The 14072-nt window shown below is 48.0% G+C and overlaps 1 protein-coding gene across 2 annotated transcripts in view; it reads left to right on the forward strand.

Annotated features, from left to right (window-relative positions):
• The window catches only part of CCDC93 (CCC complex scaffolding subunit CCDC93), an 85006-nt gene that overhangs the window by 56015 nt on the left and 14919 nt on the right, over positions 1–14072 (forward strand). For both annotated transcript variants that reach the window (XM_078070685.1, XM_036105290.2), the window contains exons 13-19: positions 407–469; positions 4233–4306; positions 5499–5580; positions 6066–6137; positions 7394–7447; positions 8840–8902; positions 11758–11866. In XM_078070685.1, the coding sequence (XP_077926811.1) occupies positions 407–469; positions 4233–4306; positions 5499–5580; positions 6066–6137; positions 7394–7447; positions 8840–8902; positions 11758–11866 (517 nt within the window). The remainder of the gene's footprint in view (positions 1–406; positions 470–4232; positions 4307–5498; positions 5581–6065; positions 6138–7393; positions 7448–8839; positions 8903–11757; positions 11867–14072) is intronic.

The raw sequence follows: 14072 nt of genomic DNA on the forward strand, positions 1-14072 counted from the left end.
GAATGGGCACAGTGGTTAAGTGAACTGATTGTAGCCATACAGAAAAGTCAGACCTGGATTTGAATCCTGGCTTTATCAGTTAGCAGCCGTGAAACTTTTGGCCAGTAACTCTTTGTTTCCTCATCTGTAGAATAAGAAAAATGTCTTCTTCCATTGAATGTAAGGATTCAATGATAGGATTTATGCAGAATATCTGGTTTGTCACCTGACGTGTGGTTGGTGCTAATTATATGAATTTTTTCTTCATTTGTTGTTGGCAACCATTTCTGAAATTCCCACATTCACTCAGTTTAAATCTCTGTTGAATTTCCATTTTTTCCCATCTGTGAGACAGAGATCCCACCCACACCTGTGCTCTGTTGTGAGGACTGAATGAGAGCAGGTATCTTTTCTCTTTCTTTCACAGCTGCAGGCAAGTCATACCAGCCTACAAGCCAGATACGATGAAACAAAGCAAACGCTGACAGAGGTGAGGAGATTTTCAGAACCGCTTTTGACCTGCACCACTAATGGAATGCCCTGTATCGTCAGTCTGTGTGGGGTCCCAGGGCTCGGGGCCATCTCGGGACAGAGGACAAGCACATGGTAGTGCATGACCCCTGCCCTCAGGTTACCCATGCTGCCACGTTCTAAAGCCTCAGCCATCTTGGCAGGAGACATTGTCGTGGGCCCTGAGGATCGGGAAGGGCTTCCTGCCGAAGGCCAGGCTGACGGGCAGGGCACGGGCCTCACAGAACTTGAAGGGCCCCTCACAGTAAGTGGCCCCACTCCGCTACAACCTCCACAAGCCGCAGGCTGTAGAATAGCTTCGAAATCCTGAATTCCTAAAGACTGAGAGGGTTTCGGGCGCCTGGGTGGCTCAGTTGGTTAAGCAACTGCCTTTGACTCAGGTCATGATCCTGGAGTCCCTGGATCGAGTCCCGCATCAGGCTCCCTGCTCGGCGGGGAGTCTGCTTCTCCCTCTGACCCTCCCCCCTCATGTGCTTTCTCTCTCATTCTCTCTCTCTCAGATAAAGAAATAAAATCTTTAAAAAAAAAAAAAAAAAAAAAGACTGAGAGGGTTTCTTTTGATAAGATGAGAGAACTGCAGAGGGCTGTAATTCGTTGTTCAGAATTGCCGGTTTTCTTCTAGGTGGGATGCGGGACAGGGTCTCAGGAGGAGGGGGAGGGCGATGGGTGTATTTCAAACCACATGATCTGGGTTTCGAGTGTGCCATCTCCCATTAGCCATAGTGTTGTTTACCTCCCACTTCTCATTGCCTAGGCAACCGGGCCAGGAAAACAAACGCTTCTGATGCCTGCTCTGTCATGAGGGGAGTTTCAATATCTCTGTCCCTCACGTTTCCATAGAAAGCTGTCCTCATCTGGATCTGATGGTCTCTCCTCGTTGTGATTTTGATTGTGCTCGAGCTCTAGCTGTACTCTACAAGGGCCACATGCAGGGGGCCCTGCCCAGTACTTTCCGAACCATGTGGAAGCAGAACTGATCCTCAGAGACCTCTCTGAGACTAAGGCAACCCCCCTCCCTTTTCTTTACATTTCACATGAAATTTGCCCACTTAAAATTCTTGTTTCTGTAGCCATATGTGGCACTGCCTTGCTGTCATGCTGACAAAACTTTGTAATTCTGACCTGGGCTTGTCTCTTCAGTGATTGTCGGAATGTTTGAAAAGGGCAGGCCAAAGAATGAGAGTTAGAATGAATTTTTTTTTTCATTCTTTCCAAAGATGCCTGTGTTGCATTTGGACAGATGAGCTCTCTTTACGCTGCTCAGTGACTGCATTCCTATGGGCTGGATGGCAGACTCCTGGGGTGGAACCCTGCCGCTATCTAAATGTTAATGCCACAGAGTCCCTGGCATGAAGTTTGCCAAGTCATGGATCAGTTTTTGTATAACCATCTGGGCGAGATTAAAGGCAAAGCATCTTGATACAAATCCTAAGTGGCTCTGAAGTCGTTTTCTTTGTACTAAATCGGGTATTTGTTGAGCTACTTTCATGTGCTAGAAGGGTAGGGAGTGTGATTTAAGTCAATAATAGAGGGTGGTCTTCTTATCCTCAGATAATCATAACAGCCAACATCAGTGTGTGCTGGGTGTGCTCTGGGCACCTCCCTTGTACTAGTCCCCTGACTCTCCGTGACCACGCTAGCAATGCTGTTACCATCCCTGTTCTGCAGATGGGGCACTGAAGCCGTGCAGAGGCTTCCAGAACTCCAGCACTGTCTGTGTGGCCCCAAAGACCTGTCTGAGGGCTCACTCTGTATAGTAGGGCAGTCACACTAAGTCCTGTCTAGGAAAATGGGATCTGCACCAAACCTGGCACTCAGCAACTTCTGAAGAAGCCTGACTGCTCAGAATACTGAAGACCAGACCCCTGAATAAGTAATGAACTTCATTACTTATAAGGTCTCAGCCTCCTTATCTGTTCCATTCAAGGATTGGCCAACACAAGCACTCTGACCCCTTTACCCTCCATGTGCCCTGGTTTCACCTTCTCAGTGATACCTGCCCTCCCAGGGTAACCTGGCAGCCCCCCAAAACAGGGAAGACCTGTCTTTCTGGCAGATTGGGTAAAGTCGAGCAGGGCAGGGAAGGTCAAGGACAGATGGCAGCACGTGACACCCATGGGGAGGCTGCACGCCCCTGCAGCGGTGGGCCACCCGCATCTAGCCTGTCCACTTTTTAATTTCGGCAATCAGGACTTTAATTTCCTGTGTGTGAGGTTGATTCTTTGTAGCATATGCAGTATTCTCTCCCATTTCTCTAAGGGCATTAATTGTGTCTAAGGTTTTTCTTGATCTATAAACTTTCTTCTGATCAAAATTCATTTGTTCGGTTTTATCTTTCTCATTTGTGGTTTTATCTTCCTTCACATGTTTGATAGTTCTTGGTGGTATGCTTATCTTTGATTCTGAAACTTCCCATTACCAGCTGTGTGGATTCTGTCCCCATTGTCTGCAGCCTGCTTCGTGTGATTATTCTGGAAGGGTGGGTTCTACTGTTGGGTGAGATCAGCCAGTAGTAAGTGGTATTTGGCACCTGGGCACTCTGCCTTTCAACTGGGTCTTGCTGATTCTGGGAGCCTGCCTGCCTCTGGGACTTGAGCTCCAGCTCAAGGTTAGGGGAGCCAGGCTTCACTGCTTAGCCCAGCTGGCTCTCCCACTGTGATCCCAGCCCTGCAGACCATCCTTCCTGTGTCTGCTGATCCCACATCACAGGCATCCTCAGCCCTGCCTCTCTGTTGGCCATCTTCTTGGTCCTGAGGTACCTGCTCCCGTAGTTGAGCCTAATTGGGTTTTTTAGGACTTGAGGCAAGAAGGGCTGATTGCAACTTGTGCTCTTCTGTTTTCAGCTAGTACCCTTGGAACTTTTTTTAACTTGTTTTTTGGTTTTTTGGGTTTTTTTTGAGTAGGTAACACAATTCACACAGTTCAAAATTCAAAAAGTACGAAGGTTGTACCGCTGTAACCCAACCATATAGTTACCCGAGGGTAACTAGTCTCTTATGAATCTTTTCAGAAATATTTCATGCATATACAAGTAACATGTATATCCTTTTATACATGTATACATTCAGGGTATACATTCCCTTATACACACTGGAAAGACATGGCATTGATGTTTTGTACATTGTTTTCTTCCAGCTAACAGTAGATCCTAAAGATAAATCATCATAAAAGAGCTGCTTTATTCTTACTTTTTTTTAGCAGCTTAACATTCTGTGATATAACTGTACACCTTATAAATGGAAATCTGAGTTTCTTTAAAATTTCTATTTTTAAATCCTCACTGTCTGACTCAGAAGAAGAAAGTGAAGCTATTCAAGAAGATGGATTTAACCTACCCCTGCTCAGAGCCATGACCGTGGTAGTGTGGCATTTCAACCAGGTCTGTCTCTCGTAGCCTCTTCTTATTTCCCCCTTCCCACTGACCTGCCGAAAGGCACCTGCTGCCGGCACTACTTTTGGCTTTCCACCCATCTGCTGCTGTGACTTAGAGCTATTGCCAAGGTTTCTTGTACCAAAAGGGTCTGGTGTTGACCTTTCCGTGCCGTCCTCCCCACCCCATCCTGTTTCTCTCGTCCACCTATTTTCTCCAGCGTACAGCCAGGTCCGGTGGGCTGGGCCAGCAGCCAGAAGTGGGGCGCAGATGTGAGCCTGGGGAGGGAGGACGCACTCACTCTGCTGTCCTCCCCAGTCCCTAGCAGCAGCACCTCCTTTCTCTCTCGCAGCTGAAGCATCACAGTGAGAAGCTGGACAAAGAGCAAGCGGCCCTGGAGAAAATAGAATCCAAAGCAGATCCCAGGTGAGAGGTTTCAGCCTGTGTGTATTTTCTCCTTGAAGAAAGTAAGTCTGCCAGTGTCTGGTGGTTTATTTTGTTTGAGCACAGGACCAAGGAGCCCAGGGTCATTGCCTCCAGCCCCACACAGGTCATTTCCTTCCACACGCCCGATCCAGAATGTGGCGACTCCCCGTTGCTCGGGCACGTGCTGACATATGGCGCCGCTGCACGGAGCTGGCCACCTCGTTCTCCTGATTCCCCTTGGGAGCAGAAGCAGCACATTTTTGCTTTTGTTTTTTTTGGTTTTTCTGTTTTTAAGAACCAAAAAATACATTCACAGAACAAAAAGGCATGTGGTGAAAGTCTTCCTCCCACCCGCCATGCCCCAGCCACCCAGTCCTCCTCCTTGGCATCAACCCTGGCTACCAGAAATTTTACTGTTAACATTTCAGCCCCACCTCCTTGGGATTAAAGGTGCGGTGTTTATTTTATTTATTTATTTATTTATTTATTAATTAATTAACTAAGAAACAGCTGCTGGGCTTTTTTTTTCATTTTAAATTAATTGTCTTTAACAATTTAAATTACATATAAGATACACTTACGTTTGACCTTTTTAGCACCAAATCAGTGAGGTGGTCAAAGCTCCCTAGATGTCACTCATTTGAATGATAAAAAGCCTCAGGCACAGATTGAGCAGCCCCAGATTTGAAGGACATTTTTAGCAAAGAAGTACCCACAGATTACGTAGCTTGATAATTAGAAACCCTTCTTTCATGATATGGAGCAAAGTCCTGTCAGATACTTGATGTTTTTATTTTCCAATTAATTCTTTTATGACCCTAAGCAATTTGTTTCCTTTTCATGGAAATTAGAAACAGTTTATGATGCTGTCTATGCTCTGAGGACTGTTGAGTAATTGGTACCAAGGAGATCCAGGACTCTTGAAACTCATTGATGTTTCTGAAGTTGACATTTTAATTCTGGGTTCTGTGATGTCTGTTTGGACAGGGCCTGATGGACTTGGGTATATAAATGAGTAATAATGTCAGTTAAATGGTAGTCATTATCATTTGTGGAGAACCCATTAGACAGTCTTGGGAGAGACAAGGGAAAGTAAAAAGGGATCCCTCTTTAGCTGGGGGCTTGGTTTTAGTTGTGATTCAGAAAATCATAACAGCTTTCCATATGTCATTGTTTGGTCTTCTCTCTTCAGTATCCTGCAGAACTTGAGAGCACTTGTAGCCATGAATGAAAATCTGAAAAGTCAGGAACAAGAGTTTAAAGCACATTGTCGAGTAAGTGTTGCTTGATGTCAGCAGACCTTGAACCAGGACTCTTGTGAAATCTCTCACCTTACGTCCCCTTATCCTGTTGTGGCGTCCTACTCGGGTGCCATCGGAGAAGTAGAATCCTGGAGCAGTTCTGTCAGTTGTGTAAGATGAATAGGGTGCTACCGTGGGTGCCCCCCCAGGGGTGCCGGAAGGGAGTGAGATTAGTAACTGGGTGTGCCAAACCCCAAATTGAGAGCACAGTCTAACAAACACTAATTTACAAACATGTATGTGTGTGTGTGTGTGTGTGTGTGTGTGTATATATATATTATAAAGTCTTAGGAAGTGTGAAAAAATAACATCATGTGAACCCAGGGCTGTCCTGTAAAAGTAGGTTGTGTGTCGTGTGATAAGCCCTAGCTCCAGGCGGTCCAGCAGAGGGGCGGTGCGTGCACAAGTCCATTTCCTAGCTTGTCTGAGTTTTGTAAATGTTTGTTTCACTTTTAAAGGAGGAGATGACACGGCTGCAGCAGGAAATTGAAAACCTGAAAGCCGAAAGAGTGCCAGGCGGAGAGGAGAAGGTAAATACAGGCTCCAAAGGACCTGTTAGGTGCTGTTGTGACTTCTCACTGGAAGGATTTCTGGGGGACTGCAGCAGAGAGTCTGATGCTAAGAAGGACCGGCCAGTTTCCCATAACCTGGTCCTCTGAACACACACTTCCCAACTGTTTTCAGCACAGGATTTTCTTAGATTTCCATGCCTTCCCTTATTCTTCCGCTGGTGGGTAAAAGGCAGCAGTGGGTGTGCACCAAGCAGCCACCCCAGACGGGAATAACCAAATGACAAGTCTGGCCTCTCTCTCCATTTAGGGAAGGGGTATTTCTCGGAACTCTGAGCTCTCTTTCCCAGGCAACCTGTTCTCTAAGTGTTGTACGGCTTTATTGGTCCCATCCTCCACTCCTGCCTAGGGACAGGCCCCACCCCTAAAAGGCAGCGGGAAGCAGAAAACGAGGTAGCGTCAGAGCCCCAGCGGCACTGAACATTGCTGGACGTACGGAACACGTCCGGCCAGCTGCTCTCAGGACAGAAGACTTGCTCCTCCGAGGAGCTAGTGTGAGTTTCCATTAAAAGTTAAGTTAAAACACAGGCCAGAAAGAAAGTGTTTCTCTCACCAAATAAGATTGTAGGGATTGCTGTTTGTGTTTCCCCTTCTCACACTTCATTCCAAGCTCATTCGCTGAGGCCCCCTGTGCTTAGGATGCGCAAGCTGGATGTGGTCTCAGAGTCCGTTGACTGCACTCTCTCCCTTGAGAACAGGCTCGGGCAGCTCAAGGCTCAGGGAGGGGAAGGTCCGAGCCAACCAGCACCTGTCCGTGTGCCCTCCGCTCAGGGACCGTGCCCCGGCTGTGTAGCATGTAGGTCTTGGAGGTGCCTCCGTGCTGGTGGCACGGGACTGGCGCGGAGGAGTACCAGAGTCTGGCCTCCCAGTGCAGTGGTGTCCTGGGACTGTCATCACACAGCGGGCCTTTCCGGTTGTTTCTAAAACTGAACCTTTAGGGCTCAATTCGTCAGCCCAGTCAGCCTCTGAGTTTGTACAAATCAGACTTACAGGATCCTATTTCTCTTCTTAGCAATCACATCTTGTTAGAGGGATTATGACGTTCAAAGACAGTTGCCGTTTAGCTTGTTTGGGTGTGACACCCATTTAAGAACAATTTAAAATCTGGGGCCCAAGGACACGATCCCCCACCCCCACCCCTTCCTACAATGCAGACCCACAGCTTCTGTCCCATTCCCCTTAGTCAGGAATGCGTGCATTACTTTTCATTGTTTCAGAGCCTGTCTGCTGGAGAGCCACATGGTGCCGTAACCCCTGGGATGACTCATAATGTAAGTACCCACCCATTCTCAGCACTGCCATTGTCCTCCACGGGAGTGGTGGCCAGCCTTGTACCCTCCCCTGACAGTTTCTCAGGCCGACTGAAGTTTTCTCTATGACCACCACTTCCCGTGCGGGCTCTCGGGGGGCCCCTCAGATGGAAGCAGGGTCTCCGCAGGATGGTCCTGAAGACCGCCATTCTGGTGGGTTTTCTCCCTGCACTTTGTGCAGGCATTCTGTGTCTGCTCGGGCATCTCAGCTGAGAAGGGGAGAGGCGTGCCTTCCCCACACAGGCTGGTCACAGCACGTAGGCTCTGAGGGGTGGGGTCCTGCAGGGAGAGAACTCTCTACTGTACTACATTCCAAGGTCAGCAAACTGTAAAGGGCCAAATAGGAAATATGTTCAGCATGGTGTGCCAACCCCGCTGTAGCAGCCGTAGTCAGTCTGGAAATGAAAGAACATGGCTACGCTCCTATAAAACTATTCACAAAAAGAAGCAGTGAGGTGAATTTGGCCCAAGGGTGGTATGGTATAGCTCATGGGCAATAGTTTGCTGACCCCTGTTCTGAGTTAAACCAGTGCTCCCCACCCTCCAAAACAAACATCCAGGAGAAAGAAAAAGAGGAAGAAGAGCAAAGCAGGAAAGCTCTAAACACTTGCTTCTTTAATGTTTGCCTCTTCCCTTTGTGCCCTCAGACTAGAGAATGAGCGTCAGGAGTCCTGTAGTACAGTCGTGTGGGGTTTGCGTGCAGCTGGGCCCTGTGGGGGAGACTGAGTGTGGGGTGTGTGCGCACGTGTACATACATGTGCTGGGGGAGGAGACAGCTCTGACCCCTTTCATAGCTTTCTTTGATGTAGCAAACCATCTAACCATGTCTTACCTCATGGGGCTCAGTGAGAGCTAGTTCCTCTCTCGTACTTCAGTGCCGTCCAAAAGAACTTTCTGCATTGATGGCAGCGTTCTGTGGCTACACTGTTCAGTATGATAGCCACTAGCTCCTTGTGGCTACTGAGCACTTGATGTGTGGCTATTGCAGTTGAGAAACTGAATATTCTTAAATTTCAGTGAATGTAAATTCAAATAACTACACACAGCTAGTGGCTATCATGTTGGACAGTGTAGCTCTAAGTAGAAACATAGAAAGCAAACCAGTGTCACTATAAACACGGGGACTTAGAACAACAGAGTCTTTAAGTAATAATTATCTCCTTATCATCATAGTTTTGGGGGGGCACATAAATTTGGGGGATACTTCACATAAGACCCAGACTCTAAACTCGGCCATTTGAGAAAAGAAATTTGGGGCCTCAGAATGGAGAGATATTATTCAGTTCCAAAAGACTTTATCAAAGAATGAAAGTTTCCTGCTCTTAGATAATTGTGTCCTTTTCCAATTTTTAGGAAGACCTAGACAGACGGTATAACATGGAGAAAGAGAAACTTTACAAGATCCGTTTACTACAGGTAAGTGAAAGCAAGAGCAAAAAAACACATAAATACACTTATCTGGGTCTCCTGTCGAGAACTAGGAAGTCTCAGTATCTAAGAACAACAGGTACGGAGGCTGCGGTTTGCCAGTGTTCTGTCTGGAGTGGAACTGTGTGGTTTAGGATGTTGACAGTAACACCTCGCATCAGTACGTTACTTTCACGGTCATCTCGATGGATTTGATCGAGATCTCTGGGTGGAGAGTAGGTATTAGCTTCATTTTCTATATGAAGTAATTCACTCAAGTCAGTTACGTACTTGTCCAAAGTCAAGAAGCTGGTAAGTGCCAAAGCCAGCCTTCAAGTTCCAGAGCTCTTGTCTAGCACTTTTCCTCTAAAATCACGTGCCCATTTTAGCGGTCTTATTTGATAACCTTGGAGATTTGTAAGAAAGCCATCAAATATGGTTGGTTCTAAAGCTGAAGTCACACAGAGTCAAAATTTCTTTGCAAAATCCCTGGCATTGCCAGGATCTGGCTCATGGAAGCTCAGAAGCCCAGAGTTAGCTCGTGTTGTCCTTTGGCTTGGGCCTTCTCCCTGTTCTCCGGGAAGAGAAAGCCAGGCTCTGACGGGAATGGTCAAAGGGCTGCAGGGGCTAGTGAGCCCCTGTCTCTCCTATCTCTGGCTCTTGCTTGCTTTGCTGAGCTGTTTGGTTAAATTTGGGTGCATCAGATTTGTCCCTGATACAGGGACACTGCTAATCTTTAAAGAAACAGAATTAAATGAAACCAGGAAAATAGACAACTGCATACCTGAAGACTTGGTGACTATGTGCTTACTGTATGTATATTCAGTGTTGTGTTAGGCACCAGGAATGGTAAATGGGATGGCCCATCTTCTGGGAGCTGGCTGGCTATTTGAGAACCAAGATATGTCCCTATACATCAAATACAAGGGAGTTGATATGCAAATTGCCAATCATGGGCAGCTTCAGACTCCCTAGAGGGAAGCTACAGTCAAACCATAAGCCTGCTGGGGGCCTAAGCCAGAGCGGGGACCATGGGGCTGGGCGGACATGAGCTGGCATGGGAGAGATTGAAAAGCCGTATCTGATGGAACTTAGCACCAGCTGAGTCAAAGAAACAGAGGAGTCAAGGATGGTGCTTGAATTTCTGACGCGGGTGGGTACTTGTATTCATTGAGAAAAAGCATTAAAAAAAGAACAGGGTTCAAGGGGGTGTGTGTGAATAGGAGTGTTATTGAGATCTGTTTGCAGCTCTTGAAAGTTGGGGCACTCAACCAAGTAGAAATGTCCAAGAAGTGATCGGGTGTCAGGTCTGATGCTCAGGGTAGTCTGGGCTGGCCATTGGGTGGCAGCACTATGTTGGTGGTAACCAAAGCTGTGACAGTGGGGTAAAACCTGTGTAAGGACAGGCAGAGGAAAAGGAGGAATTCCCCAGTGAGGTAGCTGGAGGCCTGGGGAAGCCAGGGTCTTGTGGAAGCTGAGCAGAAGGCTCAGCAGAGAGAATGGTAAATTTTGCTAGAAATCAAGAAAGCTAGAAGCTGACAATTATCCATGAACTGTCTCCCAGAGAAGGTCTGCGGTGACTTAGTGAGAGCAGTGCGGCAGGTGTTGGGAGAAGCCAGCTGCCAGTGGGGAGAAGGATGACTGCGGGCGTGGGAGCGGCTACAGGCACTGGGGGTGCTGGCTCTCAGGAAGTTGGGCTGCTGTTGCAGAAGAAAGAGCCTGCTGGGGCGCCTGGGTGGCTCAGTCGTTAAGCGTCTGCCTTCGGCTCAGGTCATGGTCCCAGGGTCCTGGGATTGAGCCCCGCATCGGGATCCCTCCTCCGCGGGAAGCCTGCTTCTCCCTCTCCCACTCCCCCTGCTTGTGTTCCCTCTCTCACTGTGTCTCTCTCTGTCAAATAAATAAATAAAATCTTTAAAAAAAAAAAAAAAGAAGAAAGAGCCTACTAGCTGAAAGGTGATCAGGACTTAGCGAAGGGCTTTTGAGGGGTGAGGGACCTTAGCCTGTCTAAATGCTGGTGAGAAGGGGGAGCCAGTAGAAAGGGAAAGGTTAAAGATGCAGTAAAAACAGTAAGATTCTTGGGGGGGGGGAAAAAAAAGACAAAAATTCAGGAGTCAGAGCCTGAGCACCCAGGGACAGGGTAGCCTTGGCCAAAAGGACAAGCACATTTTTTCCTCTGACCAGAGCCACAGAGCCCCTACTTTGGGTTTGGTGGATTTCTCCCCAGGAGGCTTGTCTTTCCCCAGTACTTAGAGACCCCCACGCGCTGTTGTGAGCAGGGCAGACGGGAGAGCGAGATGGGGTGGCACAGAAGAAAGGGAACAGTGTGGGAGCCCATCCACACCGCACCACTCTGCCTCCCCAGGTGCCGTCAGTGGCCAGTTTGGCTACTGGACCCCCAGTCCATGGTAGGGCAAAAGTGCGAGAAAGATACTGTAGGAGTAAATTGTAGGAGCTTTTCAATAGGCTAAGGAATTTGGTTCTTCGTCATCTGGGAAGCCTTCCTTTTCATTCCTGCTCCCCACCTGGTGATGGTAGAATCAGCTACTCTTGAGTCCTTTGGGGCCTAGAGGGATGGCCGAGGGCTGTCCACAAAAGCCCTTCCCACGTAGGATCTTCTGTCCCTAGCCATTCATTTGCTGCCTTCTCTGGTTCTAGTTCATAGCCACACACACACCTTCTCCATGTGTCACAAAGTGGGAGGAGGGTCCATCAGAATCTGAGATGGGGACCTCAAGCCAATAGCGGTTTTTGGGTGGGGTGTGTGGTTACGCTCAGAAGGAGGTGGGGGCAGTATTTTGGCTCCCCAGAGAACATGTAAGACCTTTTACCAAATAGTATTGTCTCCCCCTTCCTTTTGCATTTAGGCTCGAAGAAATCGAGAAATAGCAATTTTGCATCGCAAGATTGATGAAGTACCCAGCCGAGCTGAGCTAATACAGTATCAGAAGAGATTTATTGAACTCTACCGCCAGAGTAGGTGCATCGACCACAAACACTCTCAAGACTGGTCCTGGGAGGCACGGGAGGCGAGGGTTCTGTCCCATGTGAGTGTGGGAGGGCATGCATCATAGCATAGTTGGTGAGAGCCACCACCGGAAGGGGCTCCCTGTCATCATCAGGCCCCCCCAGCCCTCATTCCACATAACCCACTGCTAAGTGACCCTTAACCCCAGGAGCAGCATTAGGGTGCTCTGCTGCCCTCTCTGTGGACAGACTGAGCTAATTGAGCTCTTAGCATGACGTTTTGAACCCGCCTTCTTCCTGGTCAGCCATTGGGCTCCACTGAGCTCCCCATCCGCTTTCCAGCCTCCCACAGGACGTGAGCACTCCATGATAGAGCGTCTCTGGATCAGTCCTCACTCATTGTTCTTCTGGATGAACTTTCTTGCCCTTGTGATCCTTGACTTTGACAGCACTGTATTCACCCAGTAATCCAGGACTGGTCTCTCTTGGCTGGAATCAGCGAGCTGGCCTTGTCAGCTTCAGAGTGACCCTCAAAGTTGTCACTGCCTGTCTGTTCCCACTGCCACCCTGATAGCTGTTCTTACTTGTGTCAGAGCTCAGCGCACGCTCGTTAGCCGGTCTGTATACCCTTGTCTGAGTCCCTCACCCACCACCTATCATGTCCCCCCTCTCTGCTGTCCAGTCTTCAGGAGCTCACCGGGCCTCCTGAAGAAAATGTCTCTCCTTATTATCTCCAGAACCTCCCCAGTCTAAGCGGCCTGCCTGGAGGCCCCCTTTCCTTCTCTGAGCCCACATTCTGGCTTCCCCGGTCCACACACGGCCCCTCAGTACACCATGCACTTTGACACACAGCTTAGGCCACGACTCCTCTCGTTACCTATGCCTAGAACCCCTTCTCAACTGTCAGACCCAACAGATACAAAACTGAATTCAGCCTCCCTACCCTATTTCTCCTCCTGGTCACGGGGATCACTGTCTAGCACCCCCAGCCCCTTAGTCTTCTCTGGATCCTGCTGCTCTTCTGGTTCTGTTTCCAAGTAATGGTCAAGTTCATTTCTTCTGGACTACTGCTGTAGCCACCTTCTCATCACTGCCCAGAGTCTGCCCTCTTGTCTGAGAGGTCTTTCCCAAACAGAAATTTGATTATTTTACACTCTTGCTTTAAAAGCTTTAATATTTAATAGCTCTCCATAATTACTGGAGGCTCTTCAGATCCTAATTACACTGATCAGAGTCCTGCATCAGTCAGGCCAGCTTCCCTTACAGTCCCTCAGTGCCTCACCCCTCTCGTGAGGGCATCTGCATTTTGGCCTGTGAGTTTGTCCCCAAGTCCAGAATGCCACTGTCCTACAACTCCCACTTGGCAAACTCCATCCCTTCTTCCAGAATCCACCTCAGATTTTGTCCTGGGCCCTTGGCCTCTCGAACATCCTTCCTGGTTCAGGCCAGAGCACTGTCCTTACTAGGGTCAGAGTCATGCTTCCTTTCATGCCTGCCCCCATCCTGGTGTTGTACACGGCCCTCGAGCTTGATTCCAATGGTCAGGGACAAGTATCAACAGTGGCAGCTTCTCAGCAGAAAATAGTTTCTGCCCTAAGTTAAATCTTTTCCCGTAATTCTGTTTTTTTTTTGTTTTTTTTTTTTTAAAGATTTTATTTATTTATTTGACAGAGAGAGAGATAGCGAGAGCAGGAACACAAGCAGGGGGAGTGGGAGAGGGAGAAGCAGGCTTCCCGCCGAGCAGGGAGCCCGATGTGGGACTCGATCCCAGGACCCTGGGATCATGACCTGAGCCGAAGGCAGACGCTTAACGACTGAGCCACCCAGGCGCCCCTTTTCCCGTAATTCTGTATCCCTGCCTACTTTCCAGCTTTTAACAGTAATAATAATCAACAATACCTTGCATCTGGATATTTCAGAGTAAAATTTGACACATGTGTAAGTCCTTTTGATAGGATATTTTTATACCAAAGAAATTTTCAAGCAGTTACACCAAAATATCTGTATCATTTTCATTATTATTATTATTGTCAAATATCTACAGCCCCCACCCAGTCCTTGATCTGAATAGAGGAAGGGTGACAGGCACATTCCTGAGCAACAAAGCTAAAGGTTGATTGGTTTATTTATGGCAGTGATTTTCAACTTTGGCTACACATTGTAATCACCCGATCCTGCCTCCATAAAATCTCAATTGGTCATGAGATTTTAAAAG

This window comes from Halichoerus grypus, chromosome 4 (assembly GCF_964656455.1).
Source record: "Halichoerus grypus chromosome 4, mHalGry1.hap1.1, whole genome shotgun sequence".
NCBI classification, from domain to species: Eukaryota; Metazoa; Chordata; class Mammalia; order Carnivora; family Phocidae; genus Halichoerus; species Halichoerus grypus.